The 22,496-nt window shown below is 42.2% G+C and overlaps 2 protein-coding genes and 2 pseudogenes across 2 annotated transcripts; all 4 read left to right on the top strand.

Moving 5' to 3' along the window:
- The first annotated feature begins 5,225 nt into the window (after positions 1-5,225).
- Positions 5,226-7,741, top strand: LOC118112702 (protocadherin alpha-C2). The gene is given in 10 exon segments (XM_035162218.2): positions 5,226-6,163; positions 6,166-7,018; positions 7,020-7,109; positions 7,111-7,224; positions 7,226-7,249; positions 7,251-7,325; positions 7,327-7,562; positions 7,565-7,621; positions 7,624-7,707; positions 7,710-7,741. Coding segments are annotated over 10 exon segments (2,394 nt in total). The 5' UTR covers positions 5,226-5,334.
- Positions 7,742-8,226: 485 nt separating this feature from the next.
- LOC118112701 lies at positions 8,227-9,132 on the top strand (annotated as a pseudogene).
- A 463-nt stretch (positions 9,133-9,595) lies between these two features.
- Positions 9,596-16,355, top strand: LOC118112034 (protocadherin gamma-B7). Its single transcript, XM_047340675.1, is given in 26 exon segments — positions 9,596-9,838; positions 9,907-9,993; positions 10,344-10,455; positions 11,183-11,232; positions 11,234-11,344; positions 11,347-11,505; positions 11,508-11,694; positions 11,697-11,850; positions 11,852-11,955; positions 11,958-11,993; positions 11,996-12,050; positions 12,052-12,263; positions 12,266-12,388; positions 12,391-12,467; positions 12,470-12,497; positions 12,500-12,526; positions 12,529-12,668; positions 12,670-12,723; positions 12,725-12,781; positions 12,783-12,889; positions 12,891-13,036; positions 13,039-13,124; positions 13,127-13,217; positions 13,220-13,274; positions 13,276-13,475; positions 16,048-16,355. Coding segments are annotated over 26 exon segments (3,009 nt in total).
- A 566-nt stretch (positions 16,356-16,921) lies between these two features.
- LOC118112642 lies at positions 16,922-21,943 on the top strand (annotated as a pseudogene).
- The last annotated feature ends 553 nt before the right edge of the window (positions 21,944-22,496 follow it).

Here is a 22,496-nt window from a genome sequence, read left to right as displayed (position 1 = left end):
AGAGCATGGAGGGGAGCGGGCTAACCTTCTCTACGGTAAGGTGATCCGTGGGGACGGCCTGTGGGGGCAACCATATTTAGGTCAACTTGGCTCAGGCTACTCTCAGATGAGTTAGGGACGGAGCTCTATTCCTAAAATAGAGCTGTAGGATTTTCTGACACAAGAAAAACATATTTATTTATATATTAATTATGTTACTTAACAAATCTATTCAGAGACATACAATTCATGTATACGTCTAAACATGGAAAACAAACTAAATAGGCCCATACAAATGTATGTTTCATTTAAACCCAGCAGTTAGTGTAACTGCAGTGAAATTACAGTGTTATTTTTTAGTATGGTCATTAGGATCCAAACTAGCATCACAAGTGTTTATGGGATATAATATTCAACGCATATGAAGTAGTAACACTTCACCTCTTTGAACTAGGCTGGTCAGTCCCACTGGGAGCTGTCCATCACCATGGTGCTGAAATTTGTTTCCGACTGGTGGATCTGGTGGTTCTTTTCTAGCCAGCTGTAATTTGGTCAGTCGTCCACCAGAGGGCGCACAGAGCATTACTTACTGAATACTGGTGCACTATGTTGAATTAAATGATTTTGAGGCAAAACATAAATATAAAATACAAACCGACAAAAACTATGTTACAACAGCTATGCAAATATAAATATGTAATTTTATATAGGAATAAAAAACGAAATAAAACTACTGATTATGCAGAAAATGGCCCCTTGGAGTGTTATACTCTAATATATAATGTTATTGGTTTACTGATGCAGTGCAAGAATAATTTGAAAGTTGCAGCAGGTCGTGGTGAAGCCATTTTAATTTACTTGAACTTACTTTTTGGCTTCTAGCTTTACAGTTTAGATGCAAGAAGTTTTGTTTTTTGTTGGAAATCTGCCAAGCTGCTAATTAACTATAGTAACTGCAAATATCCCCATTGTGGGACTAATAAAGGACTTATTATCTTTACTATAACTGCTAAATTAATGAAATGAGGTAAAAAGTACAATGTTTCACCCTGAAATGTAGTGGATATTATAATGTTGGAATAATAGAGTAGCCTTAAATCGAAAGCAAAAGTACAAGTACTTCAAACTACTACTTGTGTAAAATACTTGAGCTAATGTAGGCGACTTGGTTATGTTTAACTACAGCTTGGCGCTCATACTCAATAAAGACCATCACTCTTAACATGGGGAGTCCTACATGCAATATGCTTGTTAACCATTTACATCCATGTATGAGAAGGATGTGATTAAATAAGAAGTTATGTTATTTTACATTAAAACAAAAATACATCTTGGTTTGTCATTTTAAATGGTATTAAAATCCTGGATACTTAAATTATTATTAAATTATTTCATAGTCCTTATTTTAACACTGATGTGGTAGCACAACCTCCCCAGCAGAGAGCAGCATTGAGTAAAAATACACCAAACAAAGAGGGTGAGGAAAAAAGGTTATCGTTATTAAATCAGGGACTGCAGAATAAGATGGCGTAAACAGACCAGAACAGTGTCAGACAAACAACAAAGGGAATTTGCTGAATGTATTAGTAGGAAAAAAGAAATGCAACTGAGAGGTGATGCAGAGGAACTCAATTCTCTCTTCTTTTCTTTTTTGAGACTGATGCACAAAGTGTTGCAAGATAAAGTGATTCAACCTTTTATAATGATCTCATTTATGTATAACTTTGTCTAAAAATATGGTGATAGCTATTTATAAGTTAAATTAAAAATGCTAATATCACCCAAATCATTGTGTTGTTCTTGTCTTTGGAGTTGGAAAAATCTATTTAAGATTGTTGGAGTAAACCTAGAGTCCAGTCAATGAAACCAGATTAAAGGTGTCTGTTCAAGCTGCTTCAGCTTCTAACAACACATTCTGAGTTCGCTGAGAAAACCTCTGATCAAGAGTTGTTGATTTTCATCAAATTGGAAATGGTTAAAAACTCATCTTACTGAGTGTAGATATTCATCTCTCTACAGTAAGTTACTTATTACCCTCCTCTCTCATCAATGATATATTGCAAGTAACGTGATCAGTGGATCCCTGGGATGAATCATGCATAGAAGCGTTAAGATAAAAACCATGGAGCACCTCAGTGCCACTGACTCAAGGGGTTTACAAGGTCCGACACACTCATGAAAAGTAACAAGAGTATAACAGTTGGGTACTATTGAGGTGATTGTACTTTAAGGGTTTGTTAAAGTCCCTCATACTCACTCTGTCCGAATCTGCACAACCCTTTTCACTCAGGGCGTTAACCAGAAGGTGGGTGGTTCGATAACAGCAAATTTCCCCTGATGGCTGTGTGCTCATTATGTTGTGATTATTATACCTTAAGCGTCACACTATTAAATGGTGTGCCTTTCATTAATAATTAAGTTAATAAATATAACAAAAATTACCATATAGTTAGCAAAGTGGAAGGATATGGAGTTCTTGACTGTGTAGAGGTTGGCAAAATTCACACTTACAGTATGCAACATTAATGAAGACAACATTTGTGTTAAAGAACAACATTTATTATGAAGATAATAAAAGTATAAACACACAAACTAACTAAAGGTGTACTTACTATATACAGATGTGCAGATGTGTATGTGAATATGCGTGTGCGTGTGGGTGTGAGTGAGTGTGCTTTCAAAATGGCGGCTGGCCACTATGAAGACAAAAGACTCCCTGGAGTGTTTACACCATGTGGCTGAGATCACATGTATGTGTTAAGTTTTGGGAGATGAGTGTGTGTGTGTGTGTTGGTGCCAGGTTAGAGAAAGTAGTTAGTTGCATGTATCTATGAAGGTGACTTGTACTGTAAAGCCTTTGAGTAGTTGATATGATTAGAAACAAGCTAAAATTTCGTACATTTACTCAAACTCTACAGTGTTGGTTCACATTTGAGGGCAGACTTAGATGACTGAGTTAGGACTTTTCCAATTCGGAGGCCACAGCATGTGAATGTTGATCTATTCAAGTCATTAACTTTTCCACAACCTGCACATATATTACTGATGATTTCAGATGGGCTCTGAAACATAGAGAAGAGGAGAGGATAGAAGAGAAAGAGTAGAGGATAGAAAGAGAGATGATAGAAGAGGAGACGATAGGATAGAAGAGAAGAGGATAGAAAGAGAGATGATAAAGAGGAGACGATAGGATAGAAAGAGAGAATATAGAAGAGGAGAGTAGAGGATAGAAAGAGAGATGATAGAAGAGGAGAGGAGAGGATAGAAGAAGAGAGTAGAAGATAGAAATAGAGATGATAGAGGAGAGGATAGAAAGAGAGAATATAGAAGAGGAGAGTAGAGGATAGAAAGAGAGATGATAGAAGAGGAGAGGAGAGGATAGAAGAGGAGAGTAGAGGATAGAAAGAGAGATGATAGAAGAGAAGAGGAGAGGATAGAAGAGAGAAGAAGAGGAGAGTAGAGGATAGAAAGAGAGATGATAGAAGAGAAGAGGAGAGGATAGAAGAGGAGAGTAGAGGATAGAAAGAGAGAATATAGAAGAGGAGAGTAGAGGATAGAAAGAGAGATGATAGAAGAGGAGAGGAGAAGGGATAGAAGAGGAGAGGAGAGAGAAAAGAGAGGTGATAGAAGAGGAGGAGAGAGGATAGAAGAGGAGAGTAGAGGATAGAAAGAGAGATGATAGAAGAGGAGAGTAGAGGATAGAAAGAGAGATGATAGAAGAGGAGAGGAGAGGAGAGGATAGAAGAGGAGAGGAGAGGATAGAAAGATAGAATATAGAAGAGGAGAGTAGAGGATAGAAAGAGAGGTGATAGAAGAGGAGAGGAGAGGATAGAAGAGGAGAGGAGAGGATAGAAAGAGATGATAGAAGAGAAGAGGATAGAAAGAGAGAATATAGAAGAGGAGAGGAGAGGATAGAAAGAGAGATGATAAAAGAGAGAGAGGAGTGAAGATAGAAAGAGAGAATATAGAAGAGGAGAGTAGAGGATAGAAAGAGAGATGATAGAAAGAGGAGAAAGGAGAAGAAAAATAGAAAAAGAGGAGAGAGATAGAGGATAGAAGGGAGATGAAGAGAAGAGGGATGATAAAGAGGAGAGTAGAGGATAGAAGAGAGATGATAGAGAGAAGAGAGGAGAGGAAAGAAGAGGAGAGTAGAGGATAGAAAGAGATGATAGAAGAGGAGAGTAGAGGATAGAAAGAGAGTTGATAGAAGAGGAGAGAGGAGAGGATAGAAGTAGAGGATAGAAAGATTGAATATAGAAGAGGAGAGTAGAGGATAGAAAGAGGTGATAGAAGAGGAGAGGAGGATAGAAGAGAGAGTAGAGATAGAGATGATAGAAGAGAAGAGGATAGAAAGAGAATATAGAAGAGGAGAGTAGAGGATAGAAAGAGAGATGATAGAAGAGAAGAGGAGAGGTAGAAGAGAAGAGGATAGAAAAGAGAATATAGAAGAGAAAGTGAGGATAGAGGATGAAGAGAGGAAGAGTAGAGGATAGAAAGAGAGATGATAGAAGAGGAGAGTAGAGGATAGAAAGAGAGATGATAGAAGAGGAGAGGAGAGGATAGAAGAGGAGAGTAGAGGATAGAAAGAGAGATGATAGAAGAGAAGAGGAGAGGATAGAAGAGAAGAGGAGAGGATAGAAAGAGAGAATATAGAAGAGGAGAGTAGAGGATAGAAAGAGAGATGATAGAAGAGGAGAGGAGAGGATAGAAGAGGAGAGTAGAGGATAGAAAGAGAGATGATAGAAGAGAAGAGGAGAGGATAGAAGAGGAGAAGAGATGATACAGAGTAGAGTAGAATGGAATAATTTAGAATAGAACAGAAGCTTAGCACCATCATCTAAAATCATGCCCGGGAGAGGAGGTGTAACAGGAGCCAGCCACTTTCTTTTTCTATCAACAAATAAATGTATCATAAATGATGTGTGTGTGCCTTTGATTGTTACACAATTCTAATGACAATTCACCCAGACACCAAACTTATGGAAGAGGCACTGAGGCACGTAACATTTTTACTGACAAGGATCAGGATCAACATGTATTTAAAATGTTCATGGGAGGAAACTGAAAATCCTCCTTTTACACGCAGGAGAAAAAGTAAAGTGAGTGAACCCTGCTTCATGTCACTGTCAAACAAAGCTGATTCTGAAACAGTTCCTGCGCTGTGTACAGTCTCTGTCACAAGGTGTCACTGTTGACCATTAATGTATAACGCCTCTCTTTAACTGAAGTCATGACACACCCATTCGTAAAGGGAGTAAGACGCAGCTGTCTGGAGGATGAGCGTTTTTTTAATGTTTAATTTAACAACAGAATCCTAAGATATATATTTTTTAGACCTTAAGTAGAAAACAAGAAATGGCTTTAGATCCTGGATTATTTTTTCCTGGAGATGAAAGGATGAAGGTCTGGGCCACTGTCTTTGTCCTGTGTGCAGTCTGGCCCAGTGCTTTGTCTGTGACGCGCTACTCCATAGCCGAGGAGATGGAGAGGGGCTCTGTTGTGGCCAATCTCGCTGCGGATTTGGGACTTGAGCCCGGAGGTTTGGCCCAACGAGAGGTAAAACTTGATATTTTCACCAACAAGAAATATCTAGATTTTAACAAAAAGACAGGGGAGCTGTACATCGTGGAAAAGATGGACAGGGAATATCTTTGTCCGGCGAAGCCCACGTCCTGTTTTCTAAAGCTTGACGTGATCATAGAGAGTCCCTTACGCATCTTTAACATAGAGCTCGGAATAACGGACATAAACGACAACGCTCCGCATTTTCGACGGGACAGAGTAGAGCTCGACGTGTCGGAGTCGGCCACGCCGGGAGAGCGGTTCTCTCTGCCTAATGCTGTGGATCCAGATGTGGGCGTTAATACAATAAAAACATACAAGCTCAGTGTCAGTGAACAATTCACCATCGAAATTCAGACGGGCAGTGACGGAACTCAGTACGTGGATTTGGTGTTGACCAAGTCTTTAGACAGAGAGGAGAAAGCTGTTCATAATCTAATATTGACTGCTGTGGACGGCGGAGTCCCTGTGCGCTCTGGCACTGCCAACATCATCGTTAGAGTGCAGGACACAAACGACAACCCTCCTCGGTTTGACAAGCAGACTTACACCGTTAACATGACGGAAAACTCTCCGATCGGAACCTTGGCGATGAAGCTTGACGCCACAGATCTGGACGAGGGTGTAATTCGGAGATTGTGTACTCGTTCACCCTTTACACGTCAGAGAAGACACAAGATGTCTTTGCTCTAAATCCGAACACGGGGGAAATAACAGTGAAGGGCACTATTGACTATGAAGATATGAAATTCTATGAGATGCACATTGAGGCCAGGGACAAAGGGATTCATCCGTTATTGGGACAGTGTAAAGTGGTCGTCCACGTGACTGATATGAATGACAATTATCCAGACATCACCATACAGTCTGTTAAAAACACAGTGAATGAGAACATCCCAGTAGGAAGTGTCATAGCTCTAGTAGGCATAAGTGACAGAGACAGTGGCGATAATGGAAAAGTGAGCTTATCAATACATCAGCCGATGCCCTTTATTCTAAACAGTTCATCAGAAAGACCCATGCATTATAATCTCATAGTGTCTGAGCCTTTAGATCGTGAAATTGTTCCAGAATATGACATCATACTGGTTGTGACTGATGCAGGGACTCCGCCTTTATCTGATAATGAGACAATAACTGTGCATCTGCTTGATATCAATGACAACGCACCACAGTTCCCTCAGTCGTTTAATACGATACGTGTGATGGAGAATAACGCACCTGGGGCCTTGCTCAGTTCACTCACTGCCTTTGACCCTGACCTCCATGAAAACCAGTATCTGGTTTATTTCATCCTAGAGAAGGAGATAGCCAACACCTCCATGTCCATGCTGTTCTCCATCAACCCAGAGAACGGTAATCTTTACGCACTGGAAAAACTTTGATCAGAGATCGAGAAGGAGTTTCTTTTCCACATCGAGGCCAGAGACTCTGGTTCTCCTCCACTCAGCAGTAACGCCACTGGGTCCATATTGTTGTGACCAGAATGACAACGTCTGCTATCGGGTGGTTCCGTGCGCGCACGGCTCGGTGGTGGAGGAGAAGATCCCCAGATCCACAGATAAAGGCTCTGGTTGCCAAGGTGATCGCTTTAGACACAGACTCGGTGCACAACTCTCGGATTACCTACCAGGTTTCTACAGTGACTGACGCCACCTTGTTCAGTCTGGACCAATACAACGGAGATCCGGACTATGAGGATGTTCCAAGCAGAGATCCACGCAACAGAGACTGACGGTTGTTGCTAAGGACAACGGGGAGCTCGCTCATAAGCAGTTACTCACTGCTGTCCACAGTGGAGACTGCCTAAGGCCTACTCATGACTGAGGTGCCTCTAGAGTACGACATCTTCTCAGACCTAAACCTGTATTTGGTGATCGGTCTGGCTCCGTGTCGTTTTCTCCTGCTCATCACCATATTGGCCACCATCGTGCTCAAGTGTCAGAAACCCAAGCCCAGCAAAGGGCTCCTCCCCGCAGGAACAGTGATCAGTGAGAGGAACTCCACCATCGCAGATTCCACCTGGTCTCCAACGATGCCTACTGGTACAGTCTGTTTCTGGCTGAGACCAGGAAAGGAAGATGGTCAGACAGCCTGTGCCAAAGGTGGCTCCAGATACATCGCGGTCCAGTATACCGAGAGGAACAGACCTCACAGACACCAGTGACTGGCAGTATCTACTCTGCAGGTAGGAAATTAAATTACACTTTGCACACGTCATTTATTAATATTGAGCCATATGTTGCTTTATACTCTGAACATTTTGTAGTAAGATACATAGTTAAGATCAAAAAGGGTGTCACTAAATATTATGTTTTCTTTCTGTAATCGTCAATTAAAATTTTCAATGATAAAATTTTGTTTAAAAAAATAAGGTAAATCTAGCAAAAATAATATTTTAAAAGTAAAAGGGTGGCGCTGTTCCGTTAGTAAAAGCCCAGACCATGAACGTCATGACAGTGACTCGCTGCCATTACGGCAGATCGTGAATCAGCCGGACAGCTCAGCGGTGCTGAAACGTGGCTCGGAAAACACACTCCTACTTTTTTCAAATAATGCTGAATTAAGTGATTCAAACTATATTATGATAGAGGTCGACATCAACACGAATAAAAGTCAGGAAACCCGGATATCTGCATTGAGACTGGGATCTAAACACGGACAACAATGCGACCCGATGTAACAATGGAGTCTTGCAGAAGTACGTGCTGCTCGTGGTTCTTGTTCTTTTTCCTCGTTCGTAACATATCGACATCAGTGACTCATTATTCAATACCCGAGGAAATGAAAGAAGGATCAGTTGTAGCAAACTCCCGCTACTGATCTCGGCGTGGATGTGAAAACACTGAATCAGAGGAAGATGCGTCTGGATATCATCGCAAATAAGAAATATCTGGATGTGAACAAAGAGACTGGGGAACTGTACATTGTGGAGAAGATTGACAGAGAATATCTTTGCCCTACAAAATTATCAGCGTCATGTTATCTCAAACTGGAAATAATACTAGAAAGCCCAGTGCGAATATTGAATATAGAGGTGGAAATTTTGGATATAAACGACAACGCCCCACAATTTAGAAGAGACGTCATACACTTAGACATTTCTGAGTCGACGCCAAAAGGAGAGAGATTCTCTCTCAGTAATGCAGTTGATCCTGATGTCGGGAGCAACTCTGGTGAAAACTTACCATCTGAGTAAAAGTAACATTTTAATATCAGTTCAGACTGAAGAGATGGATTCAAATTTGCTGAATTAATCTTAAAAGACTTTAGACTGGGGAGCAGCAGGCTGTTCATAATTAATACCAGCTGTGGTATGGAGTGAACTGCTTCCGTTCTGGTACTGCCAGTGTTATTGTTGTACTTTAGACAAATGATAACGCACCTACGTTTGATAAAGCAATTCATAATATAAAATTACTGGAGAATTCCCCACAGTAAGAAGTCTTGCTATTCATCTGAATGCAACGGATTTAGATGAGGGTCAAACTCTGAGATAATTTACTCACAGGTTTATATACGTCAGAAAAGACGCAGGAAACATTTAATCTGAATCCTTCCACTGGTGAAATTACTGTCAAGGAATGTTGAACTACGAGGACTTCATAGATTTATGATATGGAAGTTATAAGTAACCGACTACGGAGCCACTAGTTTATCAGGACACAACACATTCACAACAAATGAGAGACATACAACCACCCAGAAATATCTATTAAATCATTTCAGAGTCCAATAATGAAAACATAGAATTACTACAGTGATAGCTGGAAGGTGTCAGTGATAAAGACTCTGGTGACAATGGAGTGGTTGATCTTCGTATTCCGATAGATGATGCCTTCAAAACTGAGAGAATCCTCTGATAACTATTATGAATTAGTGGTGTCAGAGCCGTTAGACCGTGAGAAGGTTCCTCGAATATGACGTCACTTTCACCGCCCAAAGACAGAGGTTCTCCTCCTTTATCTGACAACGAAACTAAGGACATTAGAGCTGCTGGATGTTAATGACAATGTTCCACAGTTCCCCTCAGTCATTTTATACGATACGTGTGATGGAGAATAACGCACCTGGGGCCTTGCTCAGTTCACTCACTGCCTTTGACCCTGACCTCCATGAAAACCAGTATCTGGTTTATTTTCATCCTGGTAGAGAAGGAGATATTAACATCCATGTCCATGCTGTTCTCCATCAACCCAGAGAACGGAAAACTTACGCACTGAAAACTTTTGACTATGAGATCGAGAATGAGTTTCTTTTCCACATCGAGGCCGACTCTTGGTTCTCTCCACCAGCAGTAACGTGACCGTCCATATTGTTATTGTGGACCAGAATGACAACGTTCCGGTTATCGTGTCTCCGTAGCGCGCACGGCTCGGTGGTGGAGGAGAACTTCAGATCCACGATAAAGGCTCTCTGGTTGCCAAGGTGATCGCTTTAGACACAGACTCGGTACACAACTCTCGGATTACTCTAACAGGTTTCTACAGGTGACTGACGCCACCTTGTTCAGTCTGACCAATACAACGGAGAGATCCGACTATGAGGATGTTCAGTTACAGAGATCCGCGCCACCAGAGACTGGTTGTTGTTGCCAAGGACAACGGGGAGCCTGGGCGTTCTTCAAGCTACAGTCACCATCAAGCTGTCCACAGTGGAGACTGTCGTTAAGGCCTACTCTGACATGACTGAGGTGTTTCCCTAGAGTACGACATCTTCTCAGACCTAAACCCGTATTTGGTGATCGGTCTGGGCCTCCGTGTCGTTTCTCCTAAGCTCATCACCATATTGGTCACCATCAGTTCAAGTGTCAGAAACCCAAGCCCAGCAATGCGGCTCCTCCTTGCAGGAACAGTGTGATCAGTGAGAACCCACCATCGCAGATTCCACTCTGGTCTCCAACGATGCCTACTGGTACAGTCTGTTTCTGGCAGAGACCTGGAAAGGAAAGATGGTGGTCAGGACAGCCTGTGCCAAAGGGCTCCAGATACATCGTGTGTCCAGTATACTGAGAGGCACAGGACTCACAGACACTAGCGACTCAGCAGCTTCTACTTTGCAGGTAGGAAATCAAATTACACTTGAAAAAAATGCCCACATCATTTATTAATATTGAGCCATGTTGCTATATACTCTGAACATTTTGTAGTACGCTTCATTAGTTAAGATCAAAAAGTGTGTCCTCAAATCTGAGTTTTTTTGTCTGTAATTGTCCATTTAAACTCACAATGATAGAAATTTGTAAAAACAAATACGGTCATGATACTAAATCTAGCAAAAATAATATTTTAAAACTAAAAGGGTGGCGCTGTTCCGTGAGTAAAAGTCCAGACCATGAACGTCATGACAGTGACTCGCTGCCATTACGGCAGATCGTGAATCAGCCGGACAGCTCAGCGGTTTTGAAACGCCGCTCGGAAAACACACTACCAGTTTTTCAAATATGAAATATCGTGATTAAAACTATATTAATATGATAGAGGTCGATGGTCATCACAACAAATAACTTGCATATCTGTATTTAAGACTGATTCAAACACGGACAACAACACGATCCTTTGTAATAATGGAGTCTTGCAGAAGGTACGTGCTGCTCGTGGTTCTTGTTCTTTTTCCTCTGTTCGTCACATATCGTCCTCAGTGTCTCATTATTCAATACCTGAGGAAATGAAAGACAGATCAGTTGTAGCAAAACCTCGCTACTGATCTCGGCTTGGATGTGAAAACACTGATTCAGAGGAAGATGCGTCTGGATATCATCGCACAGAAAATATCTGATGTGAACAAAGAGACTGGGGAACTGGGTACATTGTGGAGAAGATTGACAGAGAATATATTTGTTCAGCAAAGTCGACATGCTATCTTAGACTGGAGGTAATTTTAGAAAACCCGTTGCGAATATTTAATAGAAGTAGAAATTTGGATATAAACGACAACGCCCCACAATTTCGAAGAGACGCGATAATAATTTAGACATTTCTGAGTCGACGCCAAACGGAGAGAGAGATTCTCTCAGTAATGCAGTTGATCCTGATGTCGGGAGCAACTCGGCGAAAACTTACCATCTCAGTGAAAGCGAACATTTTAATATTGAAGTTCAGACCGGAAGAGAGGGGACGAAGTTTGCTGAAATAATCTTGCAAGACTTAGACCGGAGCAGGCTGTTCATAATTTAATACTCACAGCTGTAGAGATGGAGGAACACTCGCTCGTTCTTGGTACTGCCAGTGTTATTGTTCACGTTTTAGACACAAATGACAACGCTCCTACGTTTGATGAAACGATTCATAATATAAAAATTACTGGTACCTCCCATAGGAAGTCTTGTTATTCATCTGAATGCAACTGATTTAGATGAGGGGTCAAACTCTGATATAATTTACTCATATAGTTTATATACGCCAGAAAAGACGAGGAAACATTTAATCTGAATCCTTCCACTGGTGAAATTATCAGAAGGGAATGTTAAATCACGAGGACTTCAGGATTTATGATATGGTTATAGCAACTCGACCATGGAGCCACTAGTTTATCAGGACAATGTACCATAAAGACTTGGTTGAAGACATGAATGACAACTTACCCAGAAATATCTATTAAATCATTTCAGAGTCCAGTCAATGAAAACATAGAATTAGACACAGTGATCGCCAGAAGTTAGTGCCAGTGATAAAGACTCTGTGACAATGGAGTGGTTGATCTCCGTATTCCAGATAATATGCCTTCAAACCGAGAGAATCCTCTGATAACTATTATGAATTAGTGGTACAGAGCTGCTAACGTGAGAAGGTTCCTGAATATGACGTCACTTTCACTGTCACAGACAGAGGTTCTCCTTATCTGACAAATTCCAAACTATGACTTTAGAGCTGCTGGATGTTAATGATAATGTTCCACAGTTCCCTCAGTTGTTTTATACGATACGCAGGGGATAGAGAATAACGCACCTGGGGCCTTGCCTGTCTACTCACTGCCTTTGACCCTGACTCCATGAAAACCAGCATCTGGTTTATTTCATTCTAGAGAAGGAGATAGCCAACACCTCCATGTCCATGCTGTTCTCCATCAACCCAGAGAACGGTAATCTTTACGCACTGAAAACTTTTGACTATGAGACCGAGAAGGAGTTTCCTGTTCCACATCGAGGCCAGAGACTCTGGTTCTCCTCCACCTGCCTGTAATCGCCACCGTCCATATTGTTATTGTGGACCAGAACGACAACGTTCCGGTTATCGTGTCTCCCGTATAGCGCGCACGGCTCGGTGGTGGAGGAGAAGATCCCTTAATCCACAGATAAAGGCTTCTGGTTGCCAAGGTGATCGCTTTTAGACACGGACTCAGTTCACAACTCGGATTACCTACCAGTTTCTACAGGTGACTGACGCCACCTTGTTCAGTCTGACCAGTACAACTTGAGAGATCCGGACTATGAGGATGTTCAGTTACAGAGATCCACGCCACCAGAGACTGGTTGTTGTTGCTAAGGACAACGGGGACTGGCTCTCTGCCAAGCAGTCACCATCAAGCTGTCCACAGTGGAGACCGTCGCTAAGGCCTACTCTGACATGACTGAGGTGTGTTCTAGAGCAACGACATCTTCTCAGACCTAAACCTGTATTTGGTGATCGGTCTGGGCTCCGTGTCGCTTCTCCTGCTCATCACCATATTGGTCACCATCGCTCATGTCAGAAACCCAAGCCCAGCAATGCAGCTCCTCCCTGCAGAACAGTGATCAGGTGAGAGGAACTCCACCATCGCAGATTCCACTTGTCTCCTGAACGATGCCTACTGGTACAGTCTGCTTCTGGCAGAGACCCGGAAAGGAAAGATGGTGGTCAGACAGCCTGTGCCAAAGTGGGTCTAGACATCGTGTCCAGTATAATGGAGAGGAACAGGACTCACAGATACTAGCGACTCAGCAGTCGCATTTGCAGGTAGGAAATCTAATTACACTTAAAAATGCCCGCATCATTTATCAATATTGGTTTGTATGTTGCTATATACTCTGAACATTTTGTAGAAAAGTTTAATTAGTTAAGATCAAAAAGTGTGTCCTCAAATCTGAGTTGTCTGTAATTCTCCATTAAAAACTGGCTAACATAGAAATTTGTTAAAACAAATAAGGCCAAGATACTAAATCTAGCAAACTATTTTAAAAGTAAAAGGGTGGCGCTGTTCCGTGAGTAAAAGCCCAGACCATGAACGTCATGACAGTGACTCGCTAAAGTATTACGGCAGATCGTGAATAGCCGGACAGCTCCGTGGTGTTGAAACGCCGCTCGGAAAACACACTCCTAGTTCTTTCAAATATTGCTGAATATCGTGTGGATTAAAACTATATTAATATGGTCGATGGTCATCACAACAAATAATCCCGGATATCTGCATTAAGACTGATCTAAACACGGACAACAACACGATCCTTGTAACAATGGGAGTCTTGCATAAGGTAATGTGCTGTCGGGTTCTTGTTCTTTTTCCTTCGTTCGTAACATTACTGACTTCAGTAACTCATTATTCAATACCTGAGGAAATGAAAGAAGGATCAGTTTCAGCAAACCTCGCTACTGATCTCGGCTTGATGAAAACACTGATTCAGAGGAAGATGCGTCTGGATATCAATGCGCTAAGAAATATCTGGATGTGGAACAAAGAGAGACTGGGGAACTGTACATTGTGGAGAAGATTGACAGAGAATATATTTGTTCTGCAAAGTCGTCATGCTATCTTAGACTGGAGGTAATATTAGACAACCCAGTGCGAATATTTAATATAGAGGTGGAAATTCTGGATATAAACGACAACGCCCCACAATTTAGAAGAGACGTCATACACTTAGACATTTCTGAGTCGACGCCAAAAGGAGAGAGATTCTCTCTCAGTAATGCAGTTGATCCTGATGTCGGGAGCAACTCGGTAAAAACTTACCATCTGAGTGAAAGTGAATATTTTAATATTGAAGTTCAGACCGGAAGAGAAGGAACGAAGTTTGCCGAATTTTTCTTGAAAAAGACTTTAGACCGGGAGCAGCAGGCTGTTCATAATTTAATACTCACAGCTGTAGATGGAGGAACACCTGCTCGTTCTGGTACTGCCAGTGTTATTGTTCGTGTATTGGACACAAATGACAACGCTCCTACGTTTGATAAAGTGATTCATAGTGTAAAATTACTGGAAAATTCTCCCATAGGAAGTCTTGTTATTCATCTGAATGCAACTGATTTAGATGAGGGGTCAAACTCTGACATAATTTACTCATACAGTTTATATACGTCAGAAAAGACACAGGAAACATTTAATCTGAATCCTTCCACTGGTGAAATTACTGTCAAGGGAATGTTGAACTACGAGGACTTCAGGATTTATGATATGGAAGTTATAGCAACCGACCACGGAGCCACTAGTTTATCAGGACAATGTACCATAAAGATTCTGGTTGAAGACATGAATGACAACCACCCAGAAATATCTATTAAATCATTTCAGAGTCCAGTCCATGAAAACACAGAATTAGACACAGTGATCGCTGTAGTTAGTGTCAGTGATAAAGACTCTGGTGACAATGGAGTGGTTGGATCTTCGTATTCCAGATAATATGCCTTTCAAACTGAGAGAATCCTCTGATAACTATTATGAATTAGTGGTGTCAGAGCCAAGTAGACCGTGAGAAGGTTCTGAATATGACGTCACTTTCACTGGCCACAGACAGAGGTTCTCCTCCTTTATCTGACAACGAAACTATGACTTTAGAGCTGCTGGATATTAATGACAATGTTCCACAGTTCTCAGTTGTTTTATACGATACGTGTGATAGAGAATAACGTGACCTGGGGCCTTGCTCAGTTCATCACTGCCTTGACCCTGACTCCATGAAAACCAGTATCTGGTTTATTTCATTCTAGAGAAGGAGATAGCCACACCTCCATGTCCATGTGTTCTCCATCAACCCAGAGAGAACGTAATCTTTACGCACTGAAAACTTTTTGACTATGAGCTCGAGAAGGAGTTTCTTTTCCACATCGAGGCCAGAGACTCTGGTTCTCCTCCACTCAGCAGTAACGTGACCGTCCATATTGTTATTGTGGACCAGAACGATAAACGCCTGTTATCGCGTGTCTCCGTGGCGCGCGCACGGCTCGGTGGTGGGAGGAGAAGATCCCCAGATCCACAGATAAAGGCTCTCTGGTTGCCAAGGTGATCGCTTTAGACACGACTCAGTCTACAACCTCGGATTACCTACCAGTTTCTACAGGTGACTGACGCCACATTGTTCAGTCTGGACCAGTACAACGGAGAGATCCGGACTATGAGGATGTTCAGTTACAGAGATCCGCGCCACCAGAGACTGGTTGCTGCTAAGGACAACGGGAGCCCGCTCTCTCTGCTACAGTCACTATCAAGCTGTCCACAGTGGAGACTGTGGTTAAGGCCTGACATGACTGAGGTGTCAGAGTACGACATCTTCTCAGACCTAAACCTATATTTGGTGATCGGTCTGGGCTCCAGTGGTCAAGCTCCTGCTCATCACCATTGGTCACCATCGTGCTCAAGTGTCAGAAACCCAAGCCCAGCAAAGCGGCTCCTCCCTGCAGGAACAGTGTGTGATCAGTGAGAGGAACTCCATCATCGCAGATTCCACTCTGTCTCCAACGATGTCACTGGTACAGTCTGTTTCTGGCAGAGACCAGGAAGGGAAAGATGGTGGCTGGGACAGCCTGTGCCAAAGGGCTCCAGATACATCGTGTCCAGCATACCGAGAGCACAGGACCACAGACACTAGCGCACTCAGCATCTACTCTGCAGGTAGGAAATGAAATCACACTCTAAAAATGCCCACATCATTTGTTAATATTGAGACGTATGTTACAGATAGTCTGAACATTTAGAAAGCGAATTAGTTAAGACTGCAAGAAATACAAATCTCATGTTTTTCATCTGTAATAGTCCATTACAACTCACAAGGATATAAATATAAAGATCATGATACTGAATCTAGCAAAATGTATTTTTAAAGTAAAAGGGTGGCGCTGTTCCGTGAGTAAAGCCTGTGACCATGAACGTCATGCGATATACCTGCTGCCATTACGGCAGAACGTGAATCAGCCGGACAGCTCCGTGGTGCTGAACGCGGCTCGGAAACACACTCCTAGTTTGTTCATATAATGCTGGAATATCGTGTGGATTAAAACTATATTAATATGATAGAGGTCGATGGTCATCACAACAAAAGTCAGCAAACCGGATATCTGGTAACAAAGACTGATCTAAACACGGACAACAATGCGACCCGTTGTAACAATGTTCTGCAGAAGGTACGTGCTGCTCGTGTTCGGTTCTTTTTCCTTCGTTCGTAACATATCGACATCAGTGACTCCATTATTCAATACCCGAGGAAATGAAAGAAGGATCAGTTGTAGCAAACCTCGCTACTGATCTCGGCGGATGCCGAAAAACACTGAATCAGAGGAAGATGCGTCTGGATATCATCGCAAATAAGAAATATCTGGATGAACAAAGAGACTGGGGAACTGTACATTGTCGAGAAGATTGACAGAGAATATCTTTGCCCTGCAAAATCATCAGCGTCATGTTATCTCAAACTGGAAGTATTAACAGAGTTTCCATTACGAATATTGAACATAGAGGTGGAAATTTTGGATATAAAACGACAACGCCCCGCAATTTAGAAGAGACGCGATACAATTTAGACATTTCTGAGTCGACGCTAAAAGGAGAGAGATTCTCTCAGTAATGCAGCGTTGATCCTGATGTCGGGAGCAACTCGGTGAAACTTACCATCTGAGGAAAGGAACATTTTAATATTGAAGTTCAGACCGGGAAGAGATGGGTCCAAATTTGCTAATTAATCTTAAAAAGACTTTAGACCGGGAGCAGCAGGTTGTTCATAATTCTAATACTCGGCAGCTGTAGATGGAGGAACACCTGTCGGTTCTGGTACTGCTAATATAATTGTTCACGTTTTTAGACACAACGACAACGCTCCTACGTTTAATGAAGTGATTCATAATATAAAAATACTAGAGAATTCTCCCATAGGAAGTCTTGTTATTCATCTGAATGCAATAAGATTTAGATGAGGGGTCAAACTCTGGACATAATTTACTCATATAGTTTATACGTCAGAAAAAACGCAGGAAACATTTAATCTGAACTTCCACTTGTGAAATTACTGTGAAGGGAATGTTAAACTATGAGGACTTCCAGATTTATGATATGGAAGTTATATAACCGGGACCACGGAGCCACTAGTTTATCAGACAATGTACAATAAAGATTCTGGTCGAAGACATGGGAATGACAACCACCCAGAAATATCTATTAACCATTTCAGAGTCCAGTCAATGAGAATATAGAATTAGACACAGTGATCGCTGTGGTTAGTGTCAGTGATAAAGACTCTGTGACAATGGAGTGGTTGATATTCATCTCCAGACATTATGCCTTCAAACTGAGAGAATCCTCTTGATAACTATTATGAATTAGTGGTGTCGAGTTTGCTAGACCGTGAGAAGGTTCCTGAATATGACGTCACTTTCACTGTCACCGACAGAGGTCACTTCCTTTATCTGACAATGAAACTATGACTTTAGAGCTGCTGGATGTTAATGACAATGTTCCACAGTTCCCTCAGTCGTTTTACACGATACGTGTGATGGAGAATAACGCACCTGGGGCCTTGCTCAGTTCACTACTGCCTTTGACCCTGACCTCCATGAAACCAGTATCTGGTTTATTTCATTCTAGAAAAGGAGATAGCCAACACCTCCATGTCCATGTGCTGTCTCCATCAACCCAGAGAACGTAATCTTTACGCACTGAAAACTTTTGAGTTCAGCAAAGAGATCGAGAAGGAGTTTCTTCCACATCGAGGCCAGACTTGGTTCTCCTCCACTCGCTGGGTAACGTCACCGTCCATATTGTTATCGTGGACCAGAATGACAACGTTCCGGTTATCGTGTTCCCGTGGCGCGCGCACGGCTCGGTGGTGGAGGAGAAGATCCCCAGATCCACCGACAAAGGCTCTCTGGTTTCCAAGGTGATCGCTTGTATTGTCAGACTGGTGCACAACTCTCGGATAACCTACCAGTTTCTACAGGTGACTGACGCCACCTTGTTCAGTCTGGATCAATACAACGGAGAGATCCGACTATGAGGATGTTCAGTTACAGAGATCCGCGCCACCAGAGACTGGTTGTTGCTAAGGACAACGGGGGAGCCTGTTTCTTACACAGTCACCATCAAGCTGTCCACAGGAGACTGTCGTAAAAGCCTACTCTGACATGACTGAGGTGCCTTCTAGAGTACGACATCTTCTCAGACCTAAACCTATATTTGGTGATCGGTCTGGGCTCCCGTGTCGTTTCTCCTGCTCATCACCACATATTGGTCACCATCGTGCTCAAGTGTCAGAAACCCAAGCCCAGCAATGCGGCTCCTCCCTGCAGGAACAGTGTGATCAGTGAGAGGAACCCACCATCGCAGGGATTCCACCTGGTTCCAACGATGCCTACTGGTACAGTCTGTTTCGGCAGAGACCCGGAAAGGAAAGATGGTGGTCAGACAGCCCAGCCAAAGGGCCCAGATACATCGTGTCCAGTATACTGAGAGAACAGGACTCACAGATACCAGCGACTCAGCAGCTTCTACTCTGCAGGTAGGAAATCAAATTACACTTTAAAATGCACACATCATTTATCATTATTGAGCAATATGTTGATACAAACTCTGGAACATTTTGTAGTATGCTCATTAGTTAAGATCAAAAAGTGTGTCCTCAAATCTGAGTTTTTGTCTGTAATCGTCCAATAAATCACAATGATAGAAATTTGTTAAACAAATAAGGCTATGATACTAAATTCAAAGCAAAATAATATTTAAAGTAAAGGGGTGGCGCTGTTCCGTGAGTAAAAGCCCAGACCATGAACGTTATGACAGTGACTCGTTGCCATTACGGCAGATCGTGAATCAGCTGGACAGTCAGCGGTGTTGAAACGCCGTCGGAAAACACACTACCAGTCTTTGCAAATATTGCCAATATCGTGTGGATCAAAACTATATTATTAATATGATAGAGGTCGATATCATCAAGCAACAAATAATCTTGATATCTGCATTAAGACTGATCTAAAATACGGACAACACGATCCTTGTAACAATGGAGTCTTACAGGAGGTACGTGCTGCTCGCTGTTCTTGTTCTTTTTCCTACGTTCGTACATATCGTCCTCAGTGACTCAATATTCAATACCCGAGGAAAATGAAAGAAGGATCAGTTGTAGCAAACCTCGCTACTGATCTCGGCCTGATGTGAAAAACACTGAATCAGAGGAAGATGTGTCTGAGATTAATGCAACAAGAAATACCTGATGAACAAAGAGACTGGGGAACTGTACATTGTGGAGAAGATTGATGGAGAACATATCTGCAATTACAAATCGTCAGCGTCTTGTTATCTGAAACTGGAAGTAATACTAGAAAGTCCAGTAAGAATATTTAATATAGAAGTAGAAATTCTGATATAAACGACAACGCCCCTTAATTTAGAAGAGACGTCATACATTTAGACATTTCTGAGTCGACGCCAAAGGAGAGAGATTCTCTCTCAGTAATGCAGTTGATCCTGATGTCGGAGTAACTCGGTGAAACTTACCATCTGAGTGAAAGCGAACATTTTAATATTGGTTCAGACCGGAAGAGATGGACGAAGTTTGCTGAATTATTAAAAAGACTTGCACCGAGAGCAGCAGGCTGTTCATAATTTGTTACTCACAGCTGTAGATGGAGGAACACCTGCTCGTTTGGTACTGCTAGTGTTATTGTTCTCGTATTAGACACAAATGATAACGCACCTACGTTTGATAAAGCAATTCATAATATAAAATAATTGGAGAATTCTCCCATAGGGAAGTCTTGTTATTCATCTGAATGCAACGGGATTTAGATGAGGTCAAACTCTGACACAATTTACTCATATAGTTTATATATATCGTCAGAAAAACGCAGGAAACATTTAATCGGAATCCTTCCACTGGTGAAATAATCAAAGGGAATGTTAAACTACGAGACTTAGGATTTATGATATGGAAGTTATAGCGCAACCGACCACGGAGCCACCAGTTTACTGTACACGTACCATAAAGACTTTGTCGAAAGACATGAAATGACAATCCACTCAGAAAAGACGAAGCAATCATTTCAGAGTCCAGTCAATGAAAACATAGAATTAGACACAGTGATCGCTGTAGTTAGTGTCAGTGATAAAAGACTCTGGTGACAATGGAGTGGTTGATCTTTCGTATTCCAGAAAATATGCCTTCAAACTGAGAGAATCCTCTGATAACTATTATGAATTAGTGGTGTCCGAGCCAGTTAGACCGTGAGAAGGTTCCTGAATATGACGTCACTTTCACCACAAGGTACAGAGGTTCTCCTCCTTTATCTGACAACGAAACTAAGTACCTTGAGCTACTGGATGTTAATGACAATGTCTAGTTCTCAGTCAAGCTTTAGAGATACGATACGTGATGGAGAATAACGCACCTGGGGCCTCGCCCAGTTCACTTACTGCCTTTGACCCTGACCTCCATGAAAACCAGTATTCATTTATTTCATCCTAGAAGGAGATAGCCAACACCTCCATGTCCATGTTTGCTCTATCAACCAGAGAACGGTAATCTTTACGCACTGAAAACTTTTGACTATGAGATCGAGAAGGAGTTTCTTTTCCACATTGAGGCCAGAGACTGGTTTTCTCTCCACTCAGCAGTAACGTGACCGTCCATATTGTTATTAGGACCAGAACGACAATCGCTCCGGTTATCGTGTGTCTCCATGGCGCGCACGGCTCGGGTGGTGGAGGAGAAGATCTCAGATCCATGATAAAGGCTCTCTGGGTTGCCAAGGTGATCGTGAGACTTGACACAGACTCCGTGCATAACTCTCGGACACTACCAGTTTACAGGTGACTGATGCCACATTGTTCAGTCTGGACCAATACAACGGAGAGATCCTCGACTATGAGATGTTCAGTTACAGAGATCCACGCCACCAGAGACTGAGTTGCTGCTACAAAGACAACGGAGCCCGCTCTCTCTCTGCTACAGTCACCATCAAGCTGTCCACAGTGGAGACTGCTTAAGGGGCCACTGACATGACTGAGGTGCCTCTAGAGTACTGCATCTCTCAGACCTAAACCTGTATTTGGTATCGGTCTGGGCTCCGTGTCGCTTTCCTCCTGCTCATCACTCATATTGGTCACCATCGTGCTCAAGTGTCAGAAACCCAAGCCCAGCAAAGCGGCTCCTCCCTGCAGGAACAGTGTGATCAGTGAGAGGAACTCCACCATCGCAGATCCCACTCTGGTCTCCAACGATGCCTACTGAGACAGCCTGTTTCTGGCAGAGACCCGGAAAGGAAAGATGGTGGTCAGACAGCCTGTGCCAAAGGGCTCCAGATACATCGTGTCCAGTATACCGAGAGGAACAGGACTCACAGACACAAGCGACTCAGCAGCTTCTACTCTGCAGGTATGGAGACACATGTCTTTAACGTGAATTACACTGAACTGTATGCGATGAATTTCAGTCCACTTCTCTTTGAACACAACAGTCTTGTCCTGTGTTTGAAGACATTCTTTGATTCATTACGCATAAAGACTTAAAACTGCCTCGAAAATGAAATATGCATCAGAAGCAAAAATGCCATAATTCCCACCAACAGCATGTTATAAAAGTGCTATTACACTTATTAATTGTTTTAGTAACAATCCAGTACAATCACATGGAAACTTACGAATATGTTGACCCATAATCTTTAGTTTCCCATAAGTAGTGTTTTTGTTATTTAAGTATTAAAATGTATTCATGTATCATTGTTGGAAGGAGAAGTTAGGCAGAGTGCAGGGCAAATATATCGTATTGAAAACGAGGTAAAGAT

This window comes from Hippoglossus stenolepis, chromosome 7 (genome assembly GCF_022539355.2).
Source record: "Hippoglossus stenolepis isolate QCI-W04-F060 chromosome 7, HSTE1.2, whole genome shotgun sequence".
NCBI classification, from domain to species: domain Eukaryota; kingdom Metazoa; phylum Chordata; class Actinopteri; order Pleuronectiformes; family Pleuronectidae; genus Hippoglossus; species Hippoglossus stenolepis.
The sequence above is the reverse complement of the archived record's forward strand: the minus strand, read 5'-3'. Positions and strand labels throughout refer to the sequence as shown.